This window comes from Myotis myotis, unplaced genomic scaffold (assembly GCF_014108235.1).
Source record: "Myotis myotis isolate mMyoMyo1 unplaced genomic scaffold, mMyoMyo1.p scaffold_m19_p_3, whole genome shotgun sequence".
Lineage (NCBI taxonomy): Eukaryota > Metazoa > Chordata > Mammalia > Chiroptera > Vespertilionidae > Myotis > Myotis myotis.
In genome coordinates, this window is record NW_023416335.1 from 465,874 (window position 1) to 487,423 (window position 21,550).

At 41.6% G+C, this 21,550-nt stretch overlaps 1 protein-coding gene across 1 annotated transcript; it reads right to left on the reverse strand.

Moving 5' to 3' along the window:
• Window positions 1–6,912: 6,912 nt before the first annotated feature.
• LOC118649735 (zinc finger protein 239-like) lies at window positions 6,913–10,267 on the reverse strand. The gene is made up of 3 exons (XM_036297036.1): window positions 10,129–10,267; window positions 9,063–9,155; window positions 6,913–7,601 (listed from the first exon to the last, which is right to left on the reverse strand). Exons 1-3 carry the CDS (start codon window positions 10,265–10,267, stop codon window positions 6,913–6,915), a joined length of 921 nt encoding a protein of 306 aa, XP_036152929.1.
• Between the last annotated feature and the right edge of the window lie 11,283 nt (window positions 10,268–21,550).

Genomic DNA, 21,550 nt, shown 5'->3' on the forward strand with positions numbered 1-21,550 from the left:
TCGACCTGCCCCGCCCAAGCCCTGCACAGAGGCATTTGCCAGATAGCCTCAGGCAAAGGTTAGATTAGCACCTCCCTAGAGGACAGAACTTCTCTCACTGAAGACACAGCTGATTCTCATAGCCACTTGGCCTGGAGGTCAAACCCTCCCTGGTATTAGCTACAACAATCAAGGCTTAACTATAAGACTGCACACAAAGACCACTAGGGGGTGCACCAAGGAAGCATAACAAAATGCGGAGACAAAGAAACAGGACAAAATTGTCAATGGAAGATATAGAGTTCAGAAGCACACTTTTAAGATCTCTCAAGAACTGTTTAGAAGCTGCCGATAAACTTAATGAGATCTACAAGAAAACTAATGAGACCCTCGATGTTATATTGGGGAACCAACTAGAAATTAAGCATACACGGACTGAAATAACGAATATTATACAGACTCCCGACAGCAGACCAGAGGAGCGCAAGAATCAAGTCAATGATTTGAAATGCGAGGAAGCAAAAAACACCCAACCGGAAAAGCAAAATGAAAAAAGAATCCAAAAATGCGAGGATAGTGTAAGGAGCCTCTGGGACAGCTTCAAGCGTACCAACATCAGAATTATAGGGGTGCCAGAAGATGAGAGAGAGCAAGATATTGAAAACCTATTTGAAGAAATAATGACAGAAAACTTCCCCCACCTGGTGAAAGAAATGGACTTACAGGTCCAAGAAGCGCGGAGAACCCCAAACAAAAGGAATCCAAAGAGGACCACACCAAGACACATCATAATTAAAATGCCAAGAGCAAAAGATAAAGAGAGAATCTTAAAAACAGCAAGAGAAAGAAACTCAGTTACCTACAAGGGAATACCCATACGACTGTCAGCTGATTTCTCAACAGAAACTTTGCAGGCCAGAAGGGAGTGGCAAGAAATATTCAAAGTGATGAATACCAAGAACCTACAACCAAGATTACTTTATCCAGCAAAGCTATCATTCAGAACTGAATGTCAGATAAAGAGCTTCACAGATAAGGAAAAGCTAAAGGAGTTCATCACCACCAAACCAGCATTATATGAAATGCTGAAAGGTATCCTTTAAGAAGAGGAAGAGGAAGAAAAAGGTAAAGATACAAATTATGAACAACAAATATGCATCTATCAACAAGTGAATCTAAGAATCAAGTGAATAAATAATCTGATGAACAGAATGAACTGTTGATTATAATAGAATCAGGGACATAGAAAGGGAATGGACTGACTATTCTTGGGGGGGAAAGGGGTGTGGGAGATGCGGGAAGAGACTGGACAAAAATCGTGCACCTATGGATGACGACAGTGGGTGGGGAGTGAGGGTGGAGGGTGGGGCGGGAACTGGGAGGAGGGGAGTTATGGGGGTGGAAAAAAGAGGAACAAATGTAATAATCTGAACAATAAAGATTTAATTAAAAAAAAAAGTTAAAATAACCACTAACCTCCAGGCAGAAGCAATTGCCCCACCCAATTAAAAAAAACAACAACAACTCTCACCACACCTGAGAATGATTGCCTGAGGGCAATTCAAGTCAGAATCCTATCAGTCTATAGGCAGAAGTATCTCTGGAGGATTTGGGTCTCTACCTGATCTAATTAGTCAGAAACAGTGTTTGATACTGTCCTGCACTAGAGGTTGAGAGGCATAGCAGATCTACCTAATACAGACTCACAAAGCCAAACAGGAAGCCAACATGAGGAGACAGAGAAACAACCCCCAAAATGAAAGAACAAGAGAATTCTTCAGAAGAAGAGATAAATGAAGCAAAGATCAGAAATTTATCTGAAACAGAGTTCATAGTAATGATGGTAAAGATGCTCAACAGAATGAGAAAAGATATAGTAACTATGAAAACAGAAATAAAGAATGGCATCACACAAGTAAAGAACATATTGGAAGGAATACACAACAGATTAGGGGAAGCTGAGGATTGAATCAGTGAGTTAGAAGACAGGGTTGAAAAAACTCAGAGAACCAAAAAGAAAAAAAAAAAACCAAGAGGACAGCTCAAGAGAGCTGTGGGACAACATGAAATGTAACAATATTAGAATAGCAGGTGTTCCAGAAGAGGCAGAAAGGGAGAAAGGAATAGAGAAGGTATTTGAAGAAATAATGGTAGAAAACCTCCCTAACCTGGTAAAGGAAAAAGCCACACAAGTTAAGGAGGCACAAAGAACCCCCAGCAAGAAGAACCCAAATAAGTCCACACCCAGACACATCATAATTAAAATGCCAAAAATTAAAGACAAAGAGAGAATCTTAAAGGCAGCAAGAGAAAAGCAAACTGTTACTTACAAAGGAGTTCCCATAAGAGTGATACCTGATTTCTCATCAGAAACTCTACAGGCCAGACGGGAATGGCATGAAGTACTCAAGTAATGGAAAGCAAGGATCTGACACCAAGATTACTATATCCAGCAAGGCTATCATTCAAAATAGACGGTAAAATAGAGCTTCCCAGACAAAAAAAAAAAAAAAAAAGCTAAAGGAGTTCATCACCACCAAGCCAGCATTACAAGAAATGTTTAAGGGACTGCTGCAATGAGAAGAAGAAACAGAGAGAGAAAACTAGGCATGCATAATTAAAATGACAATAAATAAGTATCTATCAATAATAACCTTACATATTAAATGGAGTAAATGCTTTAATCAAAAGGCATAGGGTAGCTGAGTGGATAAAGAAACATGATCCAACTATATTCTGTCTACAAGAGAACTACCTTAGAACAAAGGACACACACAGGATGAGAGCGAAGGGATGGAAAAAAATTTTCCATGCAAATGGAAAAGAAAAAAAAAGCTGGAGTAGCAATACTCATATCCAACAAAATAGACAAAATGCAGGCCATCACAAGAGACAACAAAGGTCACTACATAATACTAAAGGGATTGATCCAACAAGAGGATTTAACTTTGGTAAACATATATGTATCCAATATAGGAGCACCTAAAATACAAAAAAAAAACACAACTTCTAGAGGACACATGTGGAATTTAAGTAACAAAATAAACTGAAAAATGGAGTGGACTCAGACATGGAAGCATGGAAAGAGTGTGGAATCTCAGAGGGAAGGTGGAGGATGATGGGTGGGAGGTAATCAGCCAAAGACCTTGTATGCATAACCCATGGACACAGATAATAGGTTGCTGAAGGCCTGGGGCAGGCTGGAGGGGGTCGATCCATGTGGGCACACCGACGTCTTTGTCGCCACAGGTCACAGACTTTTCCTGGGGTGGATGCACAGGAACTGGGACTTTTTCCTTTAGGGGTTTCTCCTACTGGTTGATACCTGAGACTTTCTTCAGTTACTCGTCCGCTGGCATCTGGCCATGGAGAGTGTGAGGCACAGGCCTCGGTTTTTACTAAGAGACGTTGAAGAAGAGAAACTCAAATAATCCCTTCTGAGCCTTTTTTACTTCACTCCAGGGAGTATTTTGTTTAAAGCAGGTCACCCAATCCACCCCAGCTGGCACCAGCTCAGTGGGGCATGTCTGATTTTGAACTGTGAGCACTCTGGGTACTTTCCCATCTTATAATTTGCATATGTTTGAACCCCCACTGGCCTTCCCATTTGTCTTTCCTCTATTATGGATGAATGTGCCCCCACTGGTGACCCTGGTCAGGCCCTGGAACCCTGGCTCCTCCCCTTGGGTCCCTATACCCTGGGCTCATCCTGGTCAGTGAGTCTCCAGGGGCTGCCTATCCCTGCTTGTCCTGCCTCTGACCTTAACTCACCTTAACCTACTTTCCCGCTGGACAAGGTGGGACCACCCACCTTCAGAATCACTAACCCAAGTCAGATTTAACAGTGTCCTGTCTGAAAAATAAGTCCCTTTTACCATGGGAATTATATGAAAATGCCACATTCATCTAATTCTTATAATTAATTAATTATTCAATTTGTTTCTCATGTCTGCAGATGGAATCTATCAGAATTATGAAATTTATCAAAAGTGTTTTCATGTGAAAAATTTTCCCAACTCTAAATGTGTTTACTGCCACTTATTTAATGTCACTTATTTCAGTTAGGGGTGTTTTACATTTTTTAATAAAGAACTTTACAAATTGTTTTCAAATTGGACTTGTAAAAAATCGTGCTGTGTATTGCCAGTTATCATTATTCTAAATCATCTCATATAGTCGTTGAGTTTCGTGGTATTCAATGTGAGGTTGGGTGGGCCCCCTACAAAACAGCCAGGTCTCCTGAGCCACACCCAGTCCTCCCCTGGACCCTGAAGTCTGACCTGCACATCCTGTGTCCAGCAGGACATCACACTGATGGACCAGAGGCTCTGCCATCAATCCTCCTGGGAGCCTCAGGGTCCTCTGGGTTCCCATGTCTCAGCCCATTGATGTTGGCAGTGGCTTCTCCTGTGCTCCTGGGCCAGCGGGGGGACTGAGTGAGCACCAGTGGATCTGGCTTGCTTTGGTGGAGATGGAAATGTCTGAGTGTTTTCAGGGAAACGGTTGCCCATTCCGAGCTATAATACCGAGGACATCGCCTTTCCATGGACACCTGACAGGACGTTGAAAACCAGAGGTGCGCAGTCTCAGGATGTCCTTTGTGCAAGTTGTTAGAAATAGTGCCTCCTACGCACCTAAGCTGATGGGGGCCCACCTTCTAATGAAAACAAGGACATGAAATCACGCACTTTGATTGGTCTCTGAAAGGTGTTGGCTCAGAATTACAGCTGAATTCAACTACAGATGGGAGTAACCTGTTCTGGCAGGCAGACCATAGACTTAATTCCTCCTCTTCCTCAGATGTGGCTAACATTGCCCCACCCTGCCTCTACAGTGAAATCACCTGCAGAGATTTGAGGAAAGAAGCACATGTCCATTTCCACCTCAGAATGTACTCATGTCCTGGGTCTCAGTGAGGCCCGTGGGTTGAGGACTGCGCTTGTTGGGAAGAGCTCAGGCCAGCTCTTGATGTTTAGGTTCAATAAGGGTGTTTGTTGAAGGACAACATTTTCATCTCTAGGAACAAAGTGGTGAAATCCTTTCATTTTGTTAGGGACCGGTGAATTTTCTTAACTATTTAAAAAGCAGCTCAGGTAGTGGCTAATAGGATTAGGGAAATGATCTTATTGCAGCTTTATTTTCTGGGCTGCTCCTTGAGGTGGGGGAGAAACAGCAAAGGCCCAATCTGGGGTTAGTGGTGGGTGCAAAAATGCTGATTTAACTAAGATATAGGGAAGTGATGGCGAACCTTTTGAGCTCGGTTTGCCAGCATGTTGAAAAACCCTAACTTAACTCTGGTGCCGTGTCACATATAGAAATTTTTTGATATTTGTAACCATAGTACAACAAAGATTTATATTTTTGATATTTATTTTATATATTTAAATGCCATTTAACAAAGAAAAATCAACCAATAAAATGAGTTCACCTGTCACCTCTGACACACGTGTCATAGGTTCGCCATCACTGATATAGGGTATGCTCAGAGACTTTGCGGTCCATCCAACGCCCCCAACGTGTAGCTCAATAAGAGTCTTTAGAACAGCTTTCTGAGTCCATGGGGGCAGAATTCTGTCCCCTGTCCTCACGTTTCAGAGACATAGGCAGAGGTACCACCAAGACTTTAGGTGAGATGCCTTTGATAGGCCCCCATGACCTTGCCTGAGCAGGTTCATGTCACTCAGAGACACCTGGCCCATGGGGCTGAAGAGCAGAGTTCTATCAGCACCAGGGCTTGGAAGGAGACCAGGGTGTTGGAGGGAAGATAGAGGGATGGACCTGAGGTGTGTGGAAGGAGCCATTGGGAAAAGGGCTGTGTGAACCTGAGGCCTGGTTCTCTCCCACCAGCCAAGAAGTACAGTCTTTGAATGTATTTGTTCAAAGCTGCAAAAGGAAAACTAGAACAACAATATTCAGCATTTTTAGCAACAGATTTTATTATTTAAAATACAGCCAGCATTGCTGTATTTAAAGTTGAATTTCTTACAAAATTTCACATTCAATGTTTCCAGATCACGTTAGCTTCCTACATTTGATGCCACAAGTTTTATCAACAATTTTTATTTCCTAAAAAAATCAATTATTTGCTGAGTTGTGTGTTAGAGACTTCTTTACAAGTTTTCACACATACACAGACACACAGTAGCACATACACTCATATTTTATGATATGAAATTTAATTAAGCTATCCTCTGCTTTGATTTTAGGATTGCTATCTACTTGGTGTGGGAAAGTTAAGGTTGACTGAAAAATAAATGATCACTGAAGGCCTTGCTTTCTTGACATAGTGTGTTTTGTACTGTATGATTGAATGCTCACATTTACTACAAGTGTTGCTTTATGAATAAACGGTTTCTTGTGATTTTTACCCTGAATAACTTCACTAGTGTGAATGATCTGTAAAGAAATGTTTGGGTTTCCTCAAGAAGGTTCATGTTCTGATTTCCTGTTTTAGTGTTTAGTTCTCACTGAGTTTGATGTGCACACAAAATCTGATAGTTGGCTGAATGTTTGTCAATAGTGACCATAGTCATAGGGTTTCTCCTGGTGAAATTTATTCCTTTTACCAATAATTATAAGTGAAGCCTTACGCATTCTCCTCTGAACAATATGTCAAGCGTCTTCAAAGTTCAAAGTTCAGAGCTGTTGCACAGGACATCTAAATCAGCATGTTTACAATATGAGTTTTCATGTTATCTGAAATCAGGCCAATGATTAAAGGCTTGCACAGTTACCACACACATGGACCCACTCACATATTAAAGGTCTTTCTGGCCAAGGAGCTTGGTGATTCATAGATTTTCCACATTGCTTACTGAGGGTTTCTTTCATGTGTGCATGTGCTGGTGTGTTTAAATGATAAAGCTATGGTCGATGTTCTTCCACATTTATTACACATGCAATGCCATCTTATGTGCAGTCAGGCCAGACTATCTACTGAAGGCTTTCATGATTTCCTCCCCTGTGTTGGGTTCCCTCATGTCTTCTAAGGGAAGAACGATGACTGAAGGCTTTGCCACATAGCCGACATTCATAAGGCTGTTCTCCAGTGTGGGTTCTCTGGTGTCTTATGAGATTAGCATGCTGACTGAAGGCATTCCCACACTGACCACATTCATATGGTTTCTCTCCGGAATGTGTTCTGTTGTGGCGTGTTAGCTCAGAACTTTGACTGAAAGCCTTCCCACATATGGAACATACATGTGGTTTCTCCCCGCTGTGAATTTTCTTGTGTTGGCTAAGGCCAGAGCTTTGATTAAAGGCTTTCCCACACTGATGACACTCATACAGCTTCTCCCCAGGATGGATTCTCTCATGTTTTCTAAGGTAAGATCTTTGCTTGAAAGCTTTGTCACATAGGGGACATTCATATGGTTTCTCTCCTGTGTGGATTGCCTCATGCTGTCTTAGGTAAGAACTCCGACTGAAGGCTTTCCCACACTCACGACACTTATAAGGCTTTTCTCCAGTGTGCCTTCGATTGTGGTTTCTAAGGTCAGATCTTTGTAAAAAGGCTTTCCCACATACATTACATTTAAATGGTTTCTCTTCACTGTGAGTCATCTTGTGTCGTCTGAGGCTGAAGACATTGCTAAAGGCTTTCCCACATTCACATATATTACCTCTGGTGTGAAATTCATTGTGTCTACTAAGGCATGACTCTTCTCTAGGTGACTTTCCACACTGTTGGCTGACATAAGATTTCTTTCCTCTCTCAATTAAAGAATGTTGACTCACAGCTGATCTATGAGTAAATTCATCACTCAAATCAGCACATTCAATAGGATCCTCTGGAGTGTGAGATTCCCGCTGTGGGGAAGGAGATGAAAGGTGTCAATGGTTTGCCCACATACATTCATACAATCATTTTCTACATATCAATTCTAGCATATTAGTCAGAAATACTCTCTGGTGAAAATGTTTTACGTGTTTGTTACATGACACCCTGGCAGGCACAAAGATTTTCTCTTTTTTAGTATCTCCATCAGAAAGTTATTACATAAATTTGTCCAGTGATGGTGAACCTTTTGAGCTTGGCTTGTCAGCATTTTGAAAAACCCTATCTTAACTCTGGTGCCGTGTCACATATAGAAATTTTTTGATATTTGCAACCATAGTAAAACAAAGATTTATATTTTTGATATTTATTTTATATATTTAAATGCCATTTAACAAAGAAAAATCAACCAAAAAAAATGAGTTCGCGTGTCACCTCTGACACACGTGTCATAGGTTCGCCATCACTGCTTTAGTCTGTTTCAACAACTAGGTAATCAGCAAATGTTATGATATTGTCTTTTTTGTTCAAGATATTGCTTTGGCTCATGTTTGTTTCTTCACTGATTTCAAACTATCCGAAAGTTTCTTGAAAAGAGCTTAATCTCAAGTTAACTATACAATTGCATTCAGGTAGTTGTGCTCATGACTAACTTATCTCATTGCCACATATTCAATTTGGATGATTAGTTTCACACCTATGAGCCTTACCATTGGCATGGTGGAGGATATGCCCTTCTTGCTGACCTGCTGCATTAATATCATCTCTGTTTTTTTAAGGGGATCTCTCATGTCTGAAGGGATTGAAAAATAAAATGTGTTACAATGTCATTAGCAGAATGCACCATGATCAATACATATGTTTTTAAACATGGCACTGCATTAGAGAAAGTGTGTTCAATGAAATATTTTAGGTAGTACAAACAATGTAAAGTAAATTGAAGTTTAGGGGGAAATAATATCAGGATTGAAACATGAAAAGCAGGAACCAGTGAGAGATGATGGGTCAGCCTATGGTGGTAAAACCTGAAAAGGCAGGATCTGGACAAGAATTACTATAGCAAAGTCCAACTGTCAGAAGCACACAATTATATTTTTCCACAAAGAAAAAGAAAAACACAGGTAGGACACACCCCTTCTCATTCCTATGTGCAAGAACTAACAACATAAGGAATCTTTCCCAGGTGTCCTCCCTTGGATTTTGGAATGTGTAACTCAAATCCAAAGCCTTCACCTGATACTCTAAGAACGTACTCAGTCACTGAGAGGCATCTCCTCACATTGAAGCCCTCACCCCTGCTGCTCACCTGCACTCTGACCTTGGAGAAACCCAGTCCCTTCACTCCTCAGCCGTCCTTGATCCAGCTGGAAAGTCACACCTGAGTTGCAGATCCGATACCCTGTTTGTGGAAGAAAGGTAAATGGATCACGAGTCCTGTGCAAATGAACCATTGCAGTTAGCAAGTCTAAGGCAGATTACTGCTGAGGAACACAGAGGTGAATGAAGGTGGGTGCTGGCAACAACACTTTCAGAGAAAGCATTGCAGGTCCTGCACCAAACCGGGAAAAATAGACATGTGGCCACAGCAGGAAGTACTGATTGATACTTATTTCCATGATCAAGTTCAAGGAAAGAATTCAGAATACTCAGTTTTCTCAAAATGTGTGAGGTTACTGTCTCCATAGTGGGTTCAATATTATTTTCATACAGAATCCAATAAACATACTTTCATAATAGTAACCAAAATGTTCTTAAGTTCAATAGTCTGCTCTTAAGCCTCCAAATACACTAGAACAGTGGTTGGCAAACTGCGGCTCGCGAGCCACATGTGGCTCTTTGGCCCCTTGAGTGTGGCTCTTCCACAAAATACCGACTTCTGCGCATGGGCCACGAAGTTTCAATTGCACTGTACATGCGTGCCTGCACGTGGTATTTTGTGGAAGAGCCACACTCAAGGGGCCAAAGAGCCGCATGTGGCTCGCGAGCCGCAATTTGCCGACCACTGGTCTAGAACATACTAAGTATTTTAAAGTATTTGATCAATCACGTATGGATTAACAATATCCATTGCTTTCTTTTCTATAATCTGAGTATTGGAGACAGAGTTGCAAAATGATATGAAGTTGTGGTCAAGATGACATTCTAGTGTGGAGATGAAAAAAATGTAAAAAAAAAATCTTTCTTCTAAGCAGTTATGAGGGTTATGAGAGAATCAGGGCAGTGCCTGGAGCAAGATAGTAGCAGCTGTTCTATGTAGCTGAAGGAATGGACACTTACATGCATAAATACACTTACCGTCTTACATATACAAACACACACATGTACTCACATACATACATACATACATACGGTATATATGTTTTAAGACTCACCCACAGAGACCAGGCCACTGATGTTCTCCAGCACCACATCTCTGTACAGCTTCTTCTGGGGTGTGCCCAGCAGGGCCCACTCTTCCTGGGTGAAGTCAACAGCTATATCCTCGAAGGTCACTGATTCCTGAAACATCATGGACATTCCAGGTTAAACAGAGCACTTCCTGCCAGTGTGCGGAGGAGGAGGGTTGGGGAGCTGGGTGTACGGAAAGATCAGTCTGTGTTTGGGGTTCTACTCAGGTCACTGTCAGTGCTGAGCTGGTGTCTGCCTTTCAAACACATTCATAGAACCATGCAAGGTATGAGTTTGTATTCTGCTTTGTGACTAGAGATGAAAAAATGTAAATGCTTTGCCCACATACACCCATACATTTCTTTCTCACATATCAGTTCTAGAATATCAGTCAGTAATTGTCTCCGGTGAAAATGCTTCAAGCGTTAGTTGCATACGCATGTTCTGTGACTCCCTGGCAAGCATAAATATTTTCTCTTTTTAGTATCACAATCAGAGATTTATTAGATAAATTTGGGAGATTATAGTATGTTTCAACAACTAGATAATGAACTGATTTTATGATATTATCTCTGTTTAATACTCAGGTTATTGTTTTGGCTCTTCTGATTTCTTCCCTGATTTCAAACTGTCCAATTTTTTTGCTTGGAAAAAGCTTAATCCCAAGTTAACTACACAATTGCATTCAGGCAGTGTGTTCATGAAAACTTATTTCATCACCACATATTTAATTTGGATGATTAGTCTCACGCCTATGAGCCTTACCATTGGCATGGCGGGGGATAGGCCCTTCTTGCTGACCTGCTGCATTAGTATCTTCTCTGGTTTTTTAAAGGGGTCTCTCATGCCTAAAGGGGTTGAAAAAGTATAAATTGTTACAATGGCGTTAGTGGAAGAAAAAAATGTACATATGCAGCAAGATCAATATATGTATGACTTCAAACCTGGCACTTCATTCTAGAAAGCATATCCAATGAAATAGTCTAGGTCTGTGGTCGGCAAACTGCGGCTCTTTGGCCCCTTGAGTGTGGCTCTTCCTAAGCCTTAGGAGTACCCTAATTAAGTTAATAACAATGTACCTACCTATATAGTTTAAGTTTAAAAAATTTGGCTCTCAAAAGAAATTTCAATCCTTGTTCTGTTGATATTTGGCTCTGTTGACTACTGAGTTTGCCGACCACTCGTAGTACAAACAATGTAAAGTTAATTGAAAATTAGGGACAAATGAAATCAAGATTAAAGCATGAAAAGCTGGAAGTGGTGCAGAGATGCTGGGCCTGTCTATGGTGGGAAAACCTTAAGAGGGATTATCTCAACAGGAATCACTATGGCAAAGTCCAACCGAAAGAAGTACACATTGGTTCTCCCCCCTAAAATGGAAAGAAAACTGGAGGAAGGACGCCTGCCTTGTGATTGAGATGTGCAAGAAATGATAAGATGAGGAATCTTCCCGGTGTCCTCCCTTGGATTTTGGAATGTGTAACTCACTTCCCAAAGCCGTCACCTGATATTCTAAGGACGTGCTCAGTCACTGACAGGCACTTCCTCGCACTGAAGCCCTGACCCCCGCTGCTCACCTGCCGTCTGGCCTTGGAGAAACCCAGTCCCTTCACTCCTCAGCTCTTCTGGCCTCAGCTGGAAAGGCACTCCTGAGGTGCAGATCCGATAGCCTGTTTGTGGAAGAAAGGTACATGGATTTCGAGTCCTGTGCAAATTAACCATTGCAGTTACCAAATCTAAACCAGGTTACTGAGGAGGAACAAAGAGGGATTGAGGGACAGTCCTGGTAACAAGATATTCTACAGAGAAAACATTGAAGGCCCTTCACCCAACCAGGAGACAAGACAGACTGGTGGCAAAACCAGAGAAGACTGCTAGATGAATATACCCATGATCAAGCTCAAAGTCTGAAGTCAGAATACTTAGTTTTCTCAAACTGTGAGAGGTTAATGGCTCCAGAGTGGGTTCAATATTATTTTCAAACCAAACCCCATCAACATAATTTCCATAAGAGTGATCAAAATTATCATATTTTCAATAACCTGCCCTTACTTTTCCAAATACACTCAACCTATTTTTAAGTATTTGATAAATCAATTATGGATGAATAATGTCCAGTGATTCCTCCACCGTATTCTAAGTGCTGGAGACAGAATTGCAAGATGATACAAAGTTGTGGTCAAGATGACATTCTAGTGTGGAGATGAAAACAAAATGTAAAAAAAAAAATCTTTCTTCAAGCACTTTTGTGGGTTATGAATCAAGGCAGTGCTTGGTGTGGAATAGTGGCAGCTGCTCTATTCATATATGTAAGATGGACACTTACATATATGAATACTTTCACATACATACAAACATACATACAAGTTGTAAGACTCACCCATAGAGACCAGGTCACTGATGTTCTCCAGCACCACATCTCTGTACAGCTTCTTCTGGGGTGTGCCCAGCAGGGCCCACTCTTCCTGGGTGAAGTCAACAGCTATATCCTTGAAAGTCACTGATTCCTGAAACATCATGGACATTCCAGGTTAAACGAAGCACTTCCTGCCAGTGTGTGGAGGAGGAAGGTTGGGATGACAGCATTGAGGAATGATGGGGAGCTGGGTGTATGGAAATATCAGTCTGTGTTTGGGGTTCCACTCAGGTAACTGTGAGTACTGAGCTGCTATATGCCTTTCAGACACATTTTTAGAAGCATACACACTATGAATTCATAATAATCCTATATAATAAAGAGGCAATATGCAAATTGACCATCATGCCCTCACAAAGATGGCTGCCTACGACCAGGCTGGCAGGGAGCCCGTGAGGGGCAACCAGGCTGGTAGGGGGGCAGTTAGGGGCGACCAGGCCGGCAGCGGGGGGCAGTTAAAGGGCAACCAGGATAGCAGGTGGGGCAGTGAGGGGCAACCAGGAAGGCAGGCAGGTGAGCGATTAGGAGCCAGCAGTCCAGGATTGTGAGAGGGATGTCCGACTGCCGGTTTAGGCCCTGGGATTGAGCCTAAATCAGCAGTCAGACATCCCCCGAGGGCTCCTGGATTGGAGAGGGTGCAGGCTCAGCTGAGGGGACTCCCCCATGCACAAATTTTGTGTACTGGGCCTCCAGTTTGTTATAAAGAAGCATCACATGTGGTGTGGTTTTACACAGTCCGAGAGTTTCTTCGTAACCTGATCATTAGAATTTCTGGACAGGTGGTCATAAAATAGTCACTTATAAATTCATCACATAAATTGTCTTTTTCCATTAATTTCAAGAAAGTCCATAAATTCATCACAACACAACAATGCCCATGTTGTGATACATTTGTGACATGATCATTGGTTGAAATATGTTCCTAGAGGAACTTTTGTTTCCTCATCTATAAACCAGTGTCATTACTTATGAATGTTGAAACATTTAATGAACTAATGTATGGAATGTTTCTTTTGTAGCAAACCTGCATGAAATACTAGACATTACTCAGAACTGAGCAGGTTTATACAGAATTTGATACCAGTAGATGTGTTCTGTCTTATTTCTACAGAATTCAGATATTCAGAACAAACAACAGCCCAGATGGTCGGCAGCACAAGCCAGGGCTGTGAGGGGCTATGTTGAAGGTCAGTCCTAGCCTGACCATCCTGTGGGATGAGGCCTCCCATTCTCGATTTTGTCTGGGACCTCATAACCAGTTATTACTATTTTCCTGGTAGCTTTATCTTGTCTTGTTCTAAAGAATAACAGAAGCCACATTATTTGGTTTAGTCTATGTAGTTTCCCAAAAATTTACCAAGGACCTAGCTGTTACTCTACCTACTATATCCCTTCTCCTTCATGGGTGCCAAAAATTAAGGAAATCCTACTCCCTGCCCATTAATTTCTAAGAGGTAAAAGTGGTATTGGGGGGCGTAAGAGAAGGAACTGTAATTTTAGTTTCACATTTTATAAATTTTCAAAAGTGCAAATGCATTTTATCATTGTCGGTCCTAAAATTGGGGAAAATATAATAATTTATCTAAACCTTTGTCTTGCTCCTCTCCACACTGAGCAGCCCTCACCGTGGCCCTTGCGGCACTGGATCACTTGTGCTCATGTGCTCACACAGGTGCCCCCAACAATGGACTATCACGTTCTGCTCTTCACGGTTCTCTGTTGCTTGCAAGCATCATCACGCTAAGCTCATTTCAACCAAAGACACGGTTAGTGTGTTCGTGATTGACCAGTGACCCTATGGACTGGATTTAAGAAAACGTCTCTGCTCTCTTCTATAAACAAGCAAGGAAATGTAGCCTGTCATAAATCTGGGTCATGTTGAGAAGGAGATTCCCTATGGATGAGTTTCTGACCCATGATATCTATCCCATTATTTCAGGCAAACCTCGTTGGAACTCAGATGCCTGAACACCACTTAAGACACCCATGCCAATAGGAAACACTTGTCCATCTAATGGCCCTGGGATGTAATTTCCATAGAAAGACATATTCTCTACTCACCTGTGGCTGCATGGTCAATGATCCAGTTGCCAGGTGTCTTTCTCTGGGTTTTCACCCACAGACAGTCCAAGCACTAAGCAAGCAAATCTGGGGACAGAGAAAGAAGCCATGAGACTCCAGTCTTGTGCACAATTTCCAGTCCTACCTGTCAGAAAGGCCCAGTGTTCACCTGGGTATGTTCCCCACTCCCAGACTAACAAACTGAAACCAGTGTTAAACTCTCAGATTAACATGCCCAGATCTCTACTCTTCAGGGTCAATTGTAATAGGGCTGTAGCTATCGTTGCTATAACGAAGGTCAAATTACAGATATCTTACAGAAAGGAACATGATAAATATTGAGTGTGCTATGTTAACGAACCTACACCATCTATAATTATTCAAGTCCCTCCCTGAATCCAAAGTGTATAGATCCTTGACTCATGCCATATGTAGACATTGGTTTCCACCTGCAGGTAAGCACTGTGGAATTTCTCAGGTGTCATTATTATTGCCTTATGCATCTGCATGGTTTTTCCTAGCAGTCAAGACCTTAAAATCTCCACCATCAGAAAGTAGCAGGAGGACATACATGAGTCACAGAGTTAATGTCATGTACTGCCTCAGTTCTCTAGGTCAAGGGAGCCCAGAGAGTAAAGAATGGCTGGGCTTGACGAGGAAATCTACTTGGTCCATCTGGTAACTGGTTAAGACATGGTAGCTGAGACCCTCAAATCCAATTCTGTACTTATCTTCCTTAGCTAATCCTATATAATAAAGAGATGATATGCAAATTGACCCTCACACCCTTGCATCATCACAAGATGGCCACCCCTACATCATCACAAGATGGCTGCCAAAAGATGGCCACCCCACATTTTGTCACAAGATGGCCTGCAGGGAGGGCAGTTGGGGGCCATTGGGCCAGCAAGGGAGTAGTTAGGTGTCAATCAGACTGTTGCCTCCCACCTCTTACAATTGAGCAATGCTTAGACAGGAAGGCAAAGACAAACCATGGAGGGCAATGAATCCAAACAAATGGACCTCAAATTAATACTAAAAGTGAAAAAAATATATAATCTAAATCTGGATTACAAATCAAAGCTCATCCTTTGGTGACTCTCAGCATCCAATGTAACCAACACAATTCAGCCATGTGGAAACTAGAATTAGGTTTACAATTCTTCTAGAATTTTGTACATGAGAGCACAATAACCTGAAACAGGAGATCTATTTCTTTTAAAATATCTTTTTGTTTATTTGAGAGAGAGGAAGGCAGAGGGAGAGAGGGATAGAAACATCATTGATGGCTCTGACCAGTTTGGCTCAGTGGATAGAACATCGGCCTGCGGACTCAAGGGTCCCAGGTTTGATTCCGGTCAAGGGCATGTACCTTGGTTGCGGGCACATCCCCAGTGGGGAGTGTGCAGGAGGCAGCTGATCGATGTTTCTCTTTCATCAATGTTTCTAACTCTCTATCCCTCTCCCTTCCTCTCTGTAAAAAAAAAATCAATAAAATATGTTTTTAAAAAACCCCATCATTGATGAAAGTGAATCATGGTTCGGCTGCCTCCTGCATGAGCCATACTTTGGATGGAACTGGCAACCCTTGCATGTGCCCTATCCAGGAATCAAGCTGTGACCTGGTTCATGGGTCCATGCTCAACCACTGAGCCACTCCAGCTGGGCAGAAGATCTACTTTTAAAAGCATATTGGTCTTTGCATACAAATGGTTTGTGTGCCAGGATGAAGAAAAATCACATTAAAAAAGGAATATTCAACAGTCTCATAAACAATGAACCAAACCAGAAAATAATGACAATCATAGATGACATAATCTGTCAACTGAAAGTTAATAAGTAAATTTTTTCTTTTAAAGAATTTTGGGCCCTAGCTAGTTTGGCTCAGTGGATAGAGCCTCAGCCTGTGGACTAAAGGGTCCCTGGTTCAATTCCTGTCAAGGGCACATGCCTGGGGTTCGGGCTCGATTGCAGTAGGGGGCGTGCAGGAGGCAGCCAATGATACTCTCTCATCATTGATGTTTCTATTTCTCTCTCCCTCTTCATTTCTTTCTGAAATCAATAAAAATATATTAAAAAATAATTTTGGCACAAAATACTCAAAAACATTATGAAAATGGCATAGAAACATAGTTATTTTATGCATAAGTACAAATGGAACAAAGCTAAAGCAATATTCATGAACAATTATTTGCCTTTAATATGTTCATTTTTAGATGATTAAAATAAATATAAGCACTTATCTCAAGACATTTGAGAAATAAAATGAAAAATGTCACATGATGAAACACATGAAAGAAAATTAATTCAGAGAAGCAGAAAATGAAGCTTGTACAACCATAAAAAGAACAAAAACATAAGATATAGATCAAAGAGCCAATAGTGCTTTCTGAGGGAAGGAAATCCCTCTAGCAGAGGTTGCCAACCAGTGGTCCTCGGACCCTGGTGGTCTTTGAGGTCTGAAAGGTTGGCGACCGCTGCCCTACAGCATGTGGCAGACTGTCACTGCCAGGCTCTCTTGATTTTAGAACACTGGGCCTTTGGCCAGTGCTATCGGGGGTCTGAAGTTTAGCTATTTCATTTCATTAATTTAAATCTTACACTCCCATGCAGCTGGCAAGTACTATGTTGGGCAGCAAGATCTAGGGTGTTGGGGTAAGCATTCAAAATTGCAAATAGATTCAAGACAAAGATGGAAAAGAAGCACAAACAGTCAAATATCGGAAATGTAGGGGTGAATGAATATTGACCCAATAAAACTTGGAGATCATGAGAAGCTGCTTTGATATGACATATAATGTTAAGGGACTGTGGCCAGCTCACATCGTAGTGTTTAGAGAACTCACCAGATGGAAAACTGGAGGAGATGGTGGAGCCAAATGGATGCTGAGGCCAGGTCCACAAAGCAGCCAATCCTCTTCTTCCAATGTCCCGAAACCTTCAGTTCCCTCGTCTAGTGGCAAATGGATCCTTTCACTATTCAACTCCCTTTTATTCTGGGAAGACAGTAAATCCAGTTAGTGCGAGGTTCTTAGGACACACCCTGATCCAGGAAATACCAATGAGCTTAAATTGGATTAGAGTCTGTTGGTCACACCCTGTTCAATGTGATTGGATTTTCCAGACTAATACCCAGTTACAATTCTCCTATAATGATGTGAAAAAGGACCCTGTGAAAGTATGTTAGACAGCTCCATCTACTCCTTTATCCACTGATAGGTCTTTCTGTGTGCATTCTATGTACAGGGAACAGTCCCTGTCTTGGGACTCAAGCAGACCATCCGACTAACCACCCGGGGCTAGAGTTTTCCGTGGGACCTGCAGACATAACGATAAAAGGAAAGATGGAGAAATATGAGCTACCAATAAAGAGATGACCTGAAATATATTACTGGGATAAAAAGAAATCACAAGGTGACATATTTTGCAGAATTTTATTAATAGCAAACAAAAACTGAAAACCAGAAATTGAATATAGAATTTCATAAACAGAAAGGGCAAAGTCATGAGAAGAGTCCTCTAAGGGAAGAACAATGACTTGGAGGACTTCCACAGAGCTGATGTGCTGTTCTCCAGTGTGGGTTCTCTGGTGTCTTATGAGATTAGCATGCTGACTAAAGGCGTCCTCACACTGACCACATTCATATGGTTTTTCTCTAGTGGCCCACCGTTCTGGGCCACGAAGTTTCAGTCGCACTGTACGTGTGCGCCCATAGTGGTATTTTGTGGAAGAGCCACACTCAAGGGGCCAAAGAGCCGCATGTGGCTTGCGAGCCGCAGTTTGCCAACCACGGTCCTAGGTGAACCATAGACTTAGTTCCTCATCTTCCTCTGATGTGGTTAACACTTTCCCACCCTGCCTCTAAGGTGAAATCACCTGGGGAGAGATTTTAGAAAAAGAAGTACATGTCCATTTCAACCTCAGAATGTACTCATGTACTGGGTCTCAGTGAGGCCCGTGGTTTGAGGACTGTGCTTGTTGGGAAGAGCACAGGTCAGCACCTTGATGTTTGGGTTCAATAAGGGTGTTTGTTGAAGGAGAACATTTTCATCTCTAGGAACAAAGTGGTGAAATCCTTTCATTTTGCTTGGGGCAAGCATATTTTCTTAATTATTTACAAAGCAGCTTAAGGACTGGCTAATAGGACTAGGGAAATTATCTTACTACAGCTTTATTTTCTGGGCTGATCCTTGGGTTGGGGAAGAAACAGCTAAGGCCCAAGTTGAAATTATTGTATGATGCAAAAATACTGATTTAACTAAGATATAGACCAGTGATGGCGAACCTTTTGAGCTCGGCGTGTCAGCATTTTGAATAAGCCTAACTTAAGTCTGGTGCCATGTCACATATAGAAATTTTTTGATATTTGCAACCATAGTAAAACAAAGATTTATATTTTTGATATTTATTTTATATATTTAAATGCCATTTAACAAAGAAAAATCAACCAAAAAATGAGTTCGCGTGTCACCTCTGACACGCCTGTCATAGGTTTGCCATCACTGATATAGGGTATGCTCAGAGACTTTGCGGTCCACCCCGCACCCTCCAATTACCTCAGTGTATCTTAATTCAGAACTTTGAGAGCAAAAATCAAAGAGCTTTCTAGGTTTCTGTGGGCAGAATACTGTCTCCTGTCCTCATGTTGGAAACCTAGGATGAGGTAAAACCAAGGTTTTTAGGTGGGATGCCTTTGATATGCCCCCATGACCTTGCCTGAGCAGGGTCATCCCACTCAGAGACATCTAGCATGTGGGGCTGAAGACCATACTTGTGTCAGCACCATGGCTTGGAATGAGACAGATGGTGTTGGATGGAAGATAAATGAAGGAATTGAGATGTGTCGAAGTAGCCATTGGAGAAAGGGCTGTGTGAACCTGAGGTCTGGTTCTCTCCCCGCCAGGCAAGGGGTACAGATCTGAATGCATGTGTTGAAAACGGCATGAGGAAAACTAGAACACCAACATTTAGCTTTTTCAGCCACAGATTTTATTGTTGAAGTATCTGCAAGCATTGCTACATTTTAAGATGAATTTCTTACAAAATTCTACCCTCAATGTTTCCTGATCACTTTACCCTCTTGCATTTAATGCCTTACATTTGTAAACAACTTTATCTCCTGAAAGACTCATTATTTGCTGAGTTATGTGTTGAAAAACTCGTTTAGAAATGTTGACCCACACAGACACACACACAGAGGATCATGGCTTCCGAGATGAAATATAAGCTATTTCTGCTTTGGTTTTAGGATTCCTATCTCATTGGTTTGTGAAACTTAAGTTGGACTAAGAAATAAGTGATCAATGAATGCCTTATCCTTCTGACACAGTCATTTGTACAGTATGAATCCTCACATTGACCACTAGTGTTGCTTTATAAAGAAAAGGTTTCTTGTGATTTTGCCCTGAATAACTTCACTAGAGTGAATGATTTGTAAAGAAATGTTTGGATTTCCTCAAGAGGGGTAATGTTCTGATTTCCTGTCTTAGTGTTGTGTCCTCCCTGTGTTTAATGTACACACAAGCCTGGTAGTTGGCTGAATGTTTGCCAATAGTGACCACAGCCCTAGTGTTTATTTCTTGTGAAATTTGTTCCTTTTACCAATAATTATAAATGTAGCCTTATGTATTATCCTCTGAAGAATGTGGCAAGCATCTTCAAAGTGCAGAGCTGTTGCTGAGGACATCTAAATTAGCATTTTTACAATGTGAGTTGTCATGTTACCTGAGATCAGGCCAATGATTAAAGGCTTGCACAAAAATACCATACATATGGATGCACTCACGTAATAAAGGCTTTTCTGGGCCAAGGAGTATGAAGATAAATGGATCTCCCACATTGCTGAGTGTTTCTTTCATGTATGAGTCTGCAGGTGTGTTTAAATGATAAAGCTGTGATTGATGTCTCTCCTGTATTTATTACATGTGCAATGACATGTCATGGCAGTGCAGGTCAGACTATCTACTGGAGGCTTTCATGAGTCCTCTCCTGTATTGAATTTACTCATGTTTTCTAAGGGAAGGACAATGACTGCTGAAGGATTTCCTGCATAGCTGATGTGCATATGCTGTTCTCCAGTGTGGGTTCTCTGGTGTCTTTTGATTAGCATGTGGACTGAGGGGGTTCTCACACTCACCACATTCATAAAGTTTCTCTCCTGTGTGAATTCTCTCATGTTGTCTCAAGTAAGAATTTGACTGAAGGCTTCCCCACACTCACCTTCATAAGGTTTCCCAAACCTGTGCGTTAGATTGTATTTCTCAGTTCAGATCTTTGCAAAAAGCCTTTCCCACATAGATGACATTTAAATTATTTCTCTCCAGTGTGATCTTGTGTCATCTGAGGATGAAGGCATTACTAAAGGCTTTCTCACATTCACATAATTTTCCTCTAGTGTGAATTTCAATGTGTCTCTAAGGCATAGCTCTTCACTGGCTGATGTAAGGTTTTTTTCTTATATGAATTAACCAATGTTGAGACACAGCATACCTATGAGTAAATTGAACACTTAAAGGAACCTTTGGGATCCTTTTTCTAGAACCCATGCAGAGCTCTCATTCTCAGAGCATGGTGGGGGCAGAGGTAGGATGCTGGAAATATTCTGAAGTTATAAAGATCAAGGACTGGTCCTGGGGTGGGGGTAGGATGGGAAGAGACTGAGATGTCCAGGGAGGAACCCTGAGGCTCATGAAAGACCACAAGACACCTTTGGAGGGCGAGGCCCTAAAGGCGGTTAGTGCCCCATAGGGAGGACACAATGTTGACTGAGAAGAAGGGATTATACAAGGAACTGCAGGTGTTGCCCAAGCTAATCCACCTCAAAGTACATCATATTCCCATCTACTTTCAGTGACATGAGCTCTGAGGCACAGTCATTGTTTGAAAAATGTTCTAAAATGAACAGAAATGAAAACCAAGCACAATGTGA

Excerpts from the sequence above, each read along its gene's own strand:
- LOC118649735 (XM_036297036.1), bottom strand. The coding sequence starts at position 10,267 with ATGATGTTTCAGGAATCAGTGACCTTCGAGGATATAGCTGTTGACTTC. Across the intron at positions 9,156-10,128 it reads CAGTGGCCTGGTCTCTGTGG|GGTATCGGATCTGCAACTCA; the intron begins GTGAGTCTTAAA and ends TTCCACAAACAG. Across the intron at positions 7,602-9,062 it reads TCTCCAAGGTCAGAGTGCAG|GTAATATATGTGAATGTGGG; the intron begins GTGAGCAGCAGG and ends TTCACACCAGAG.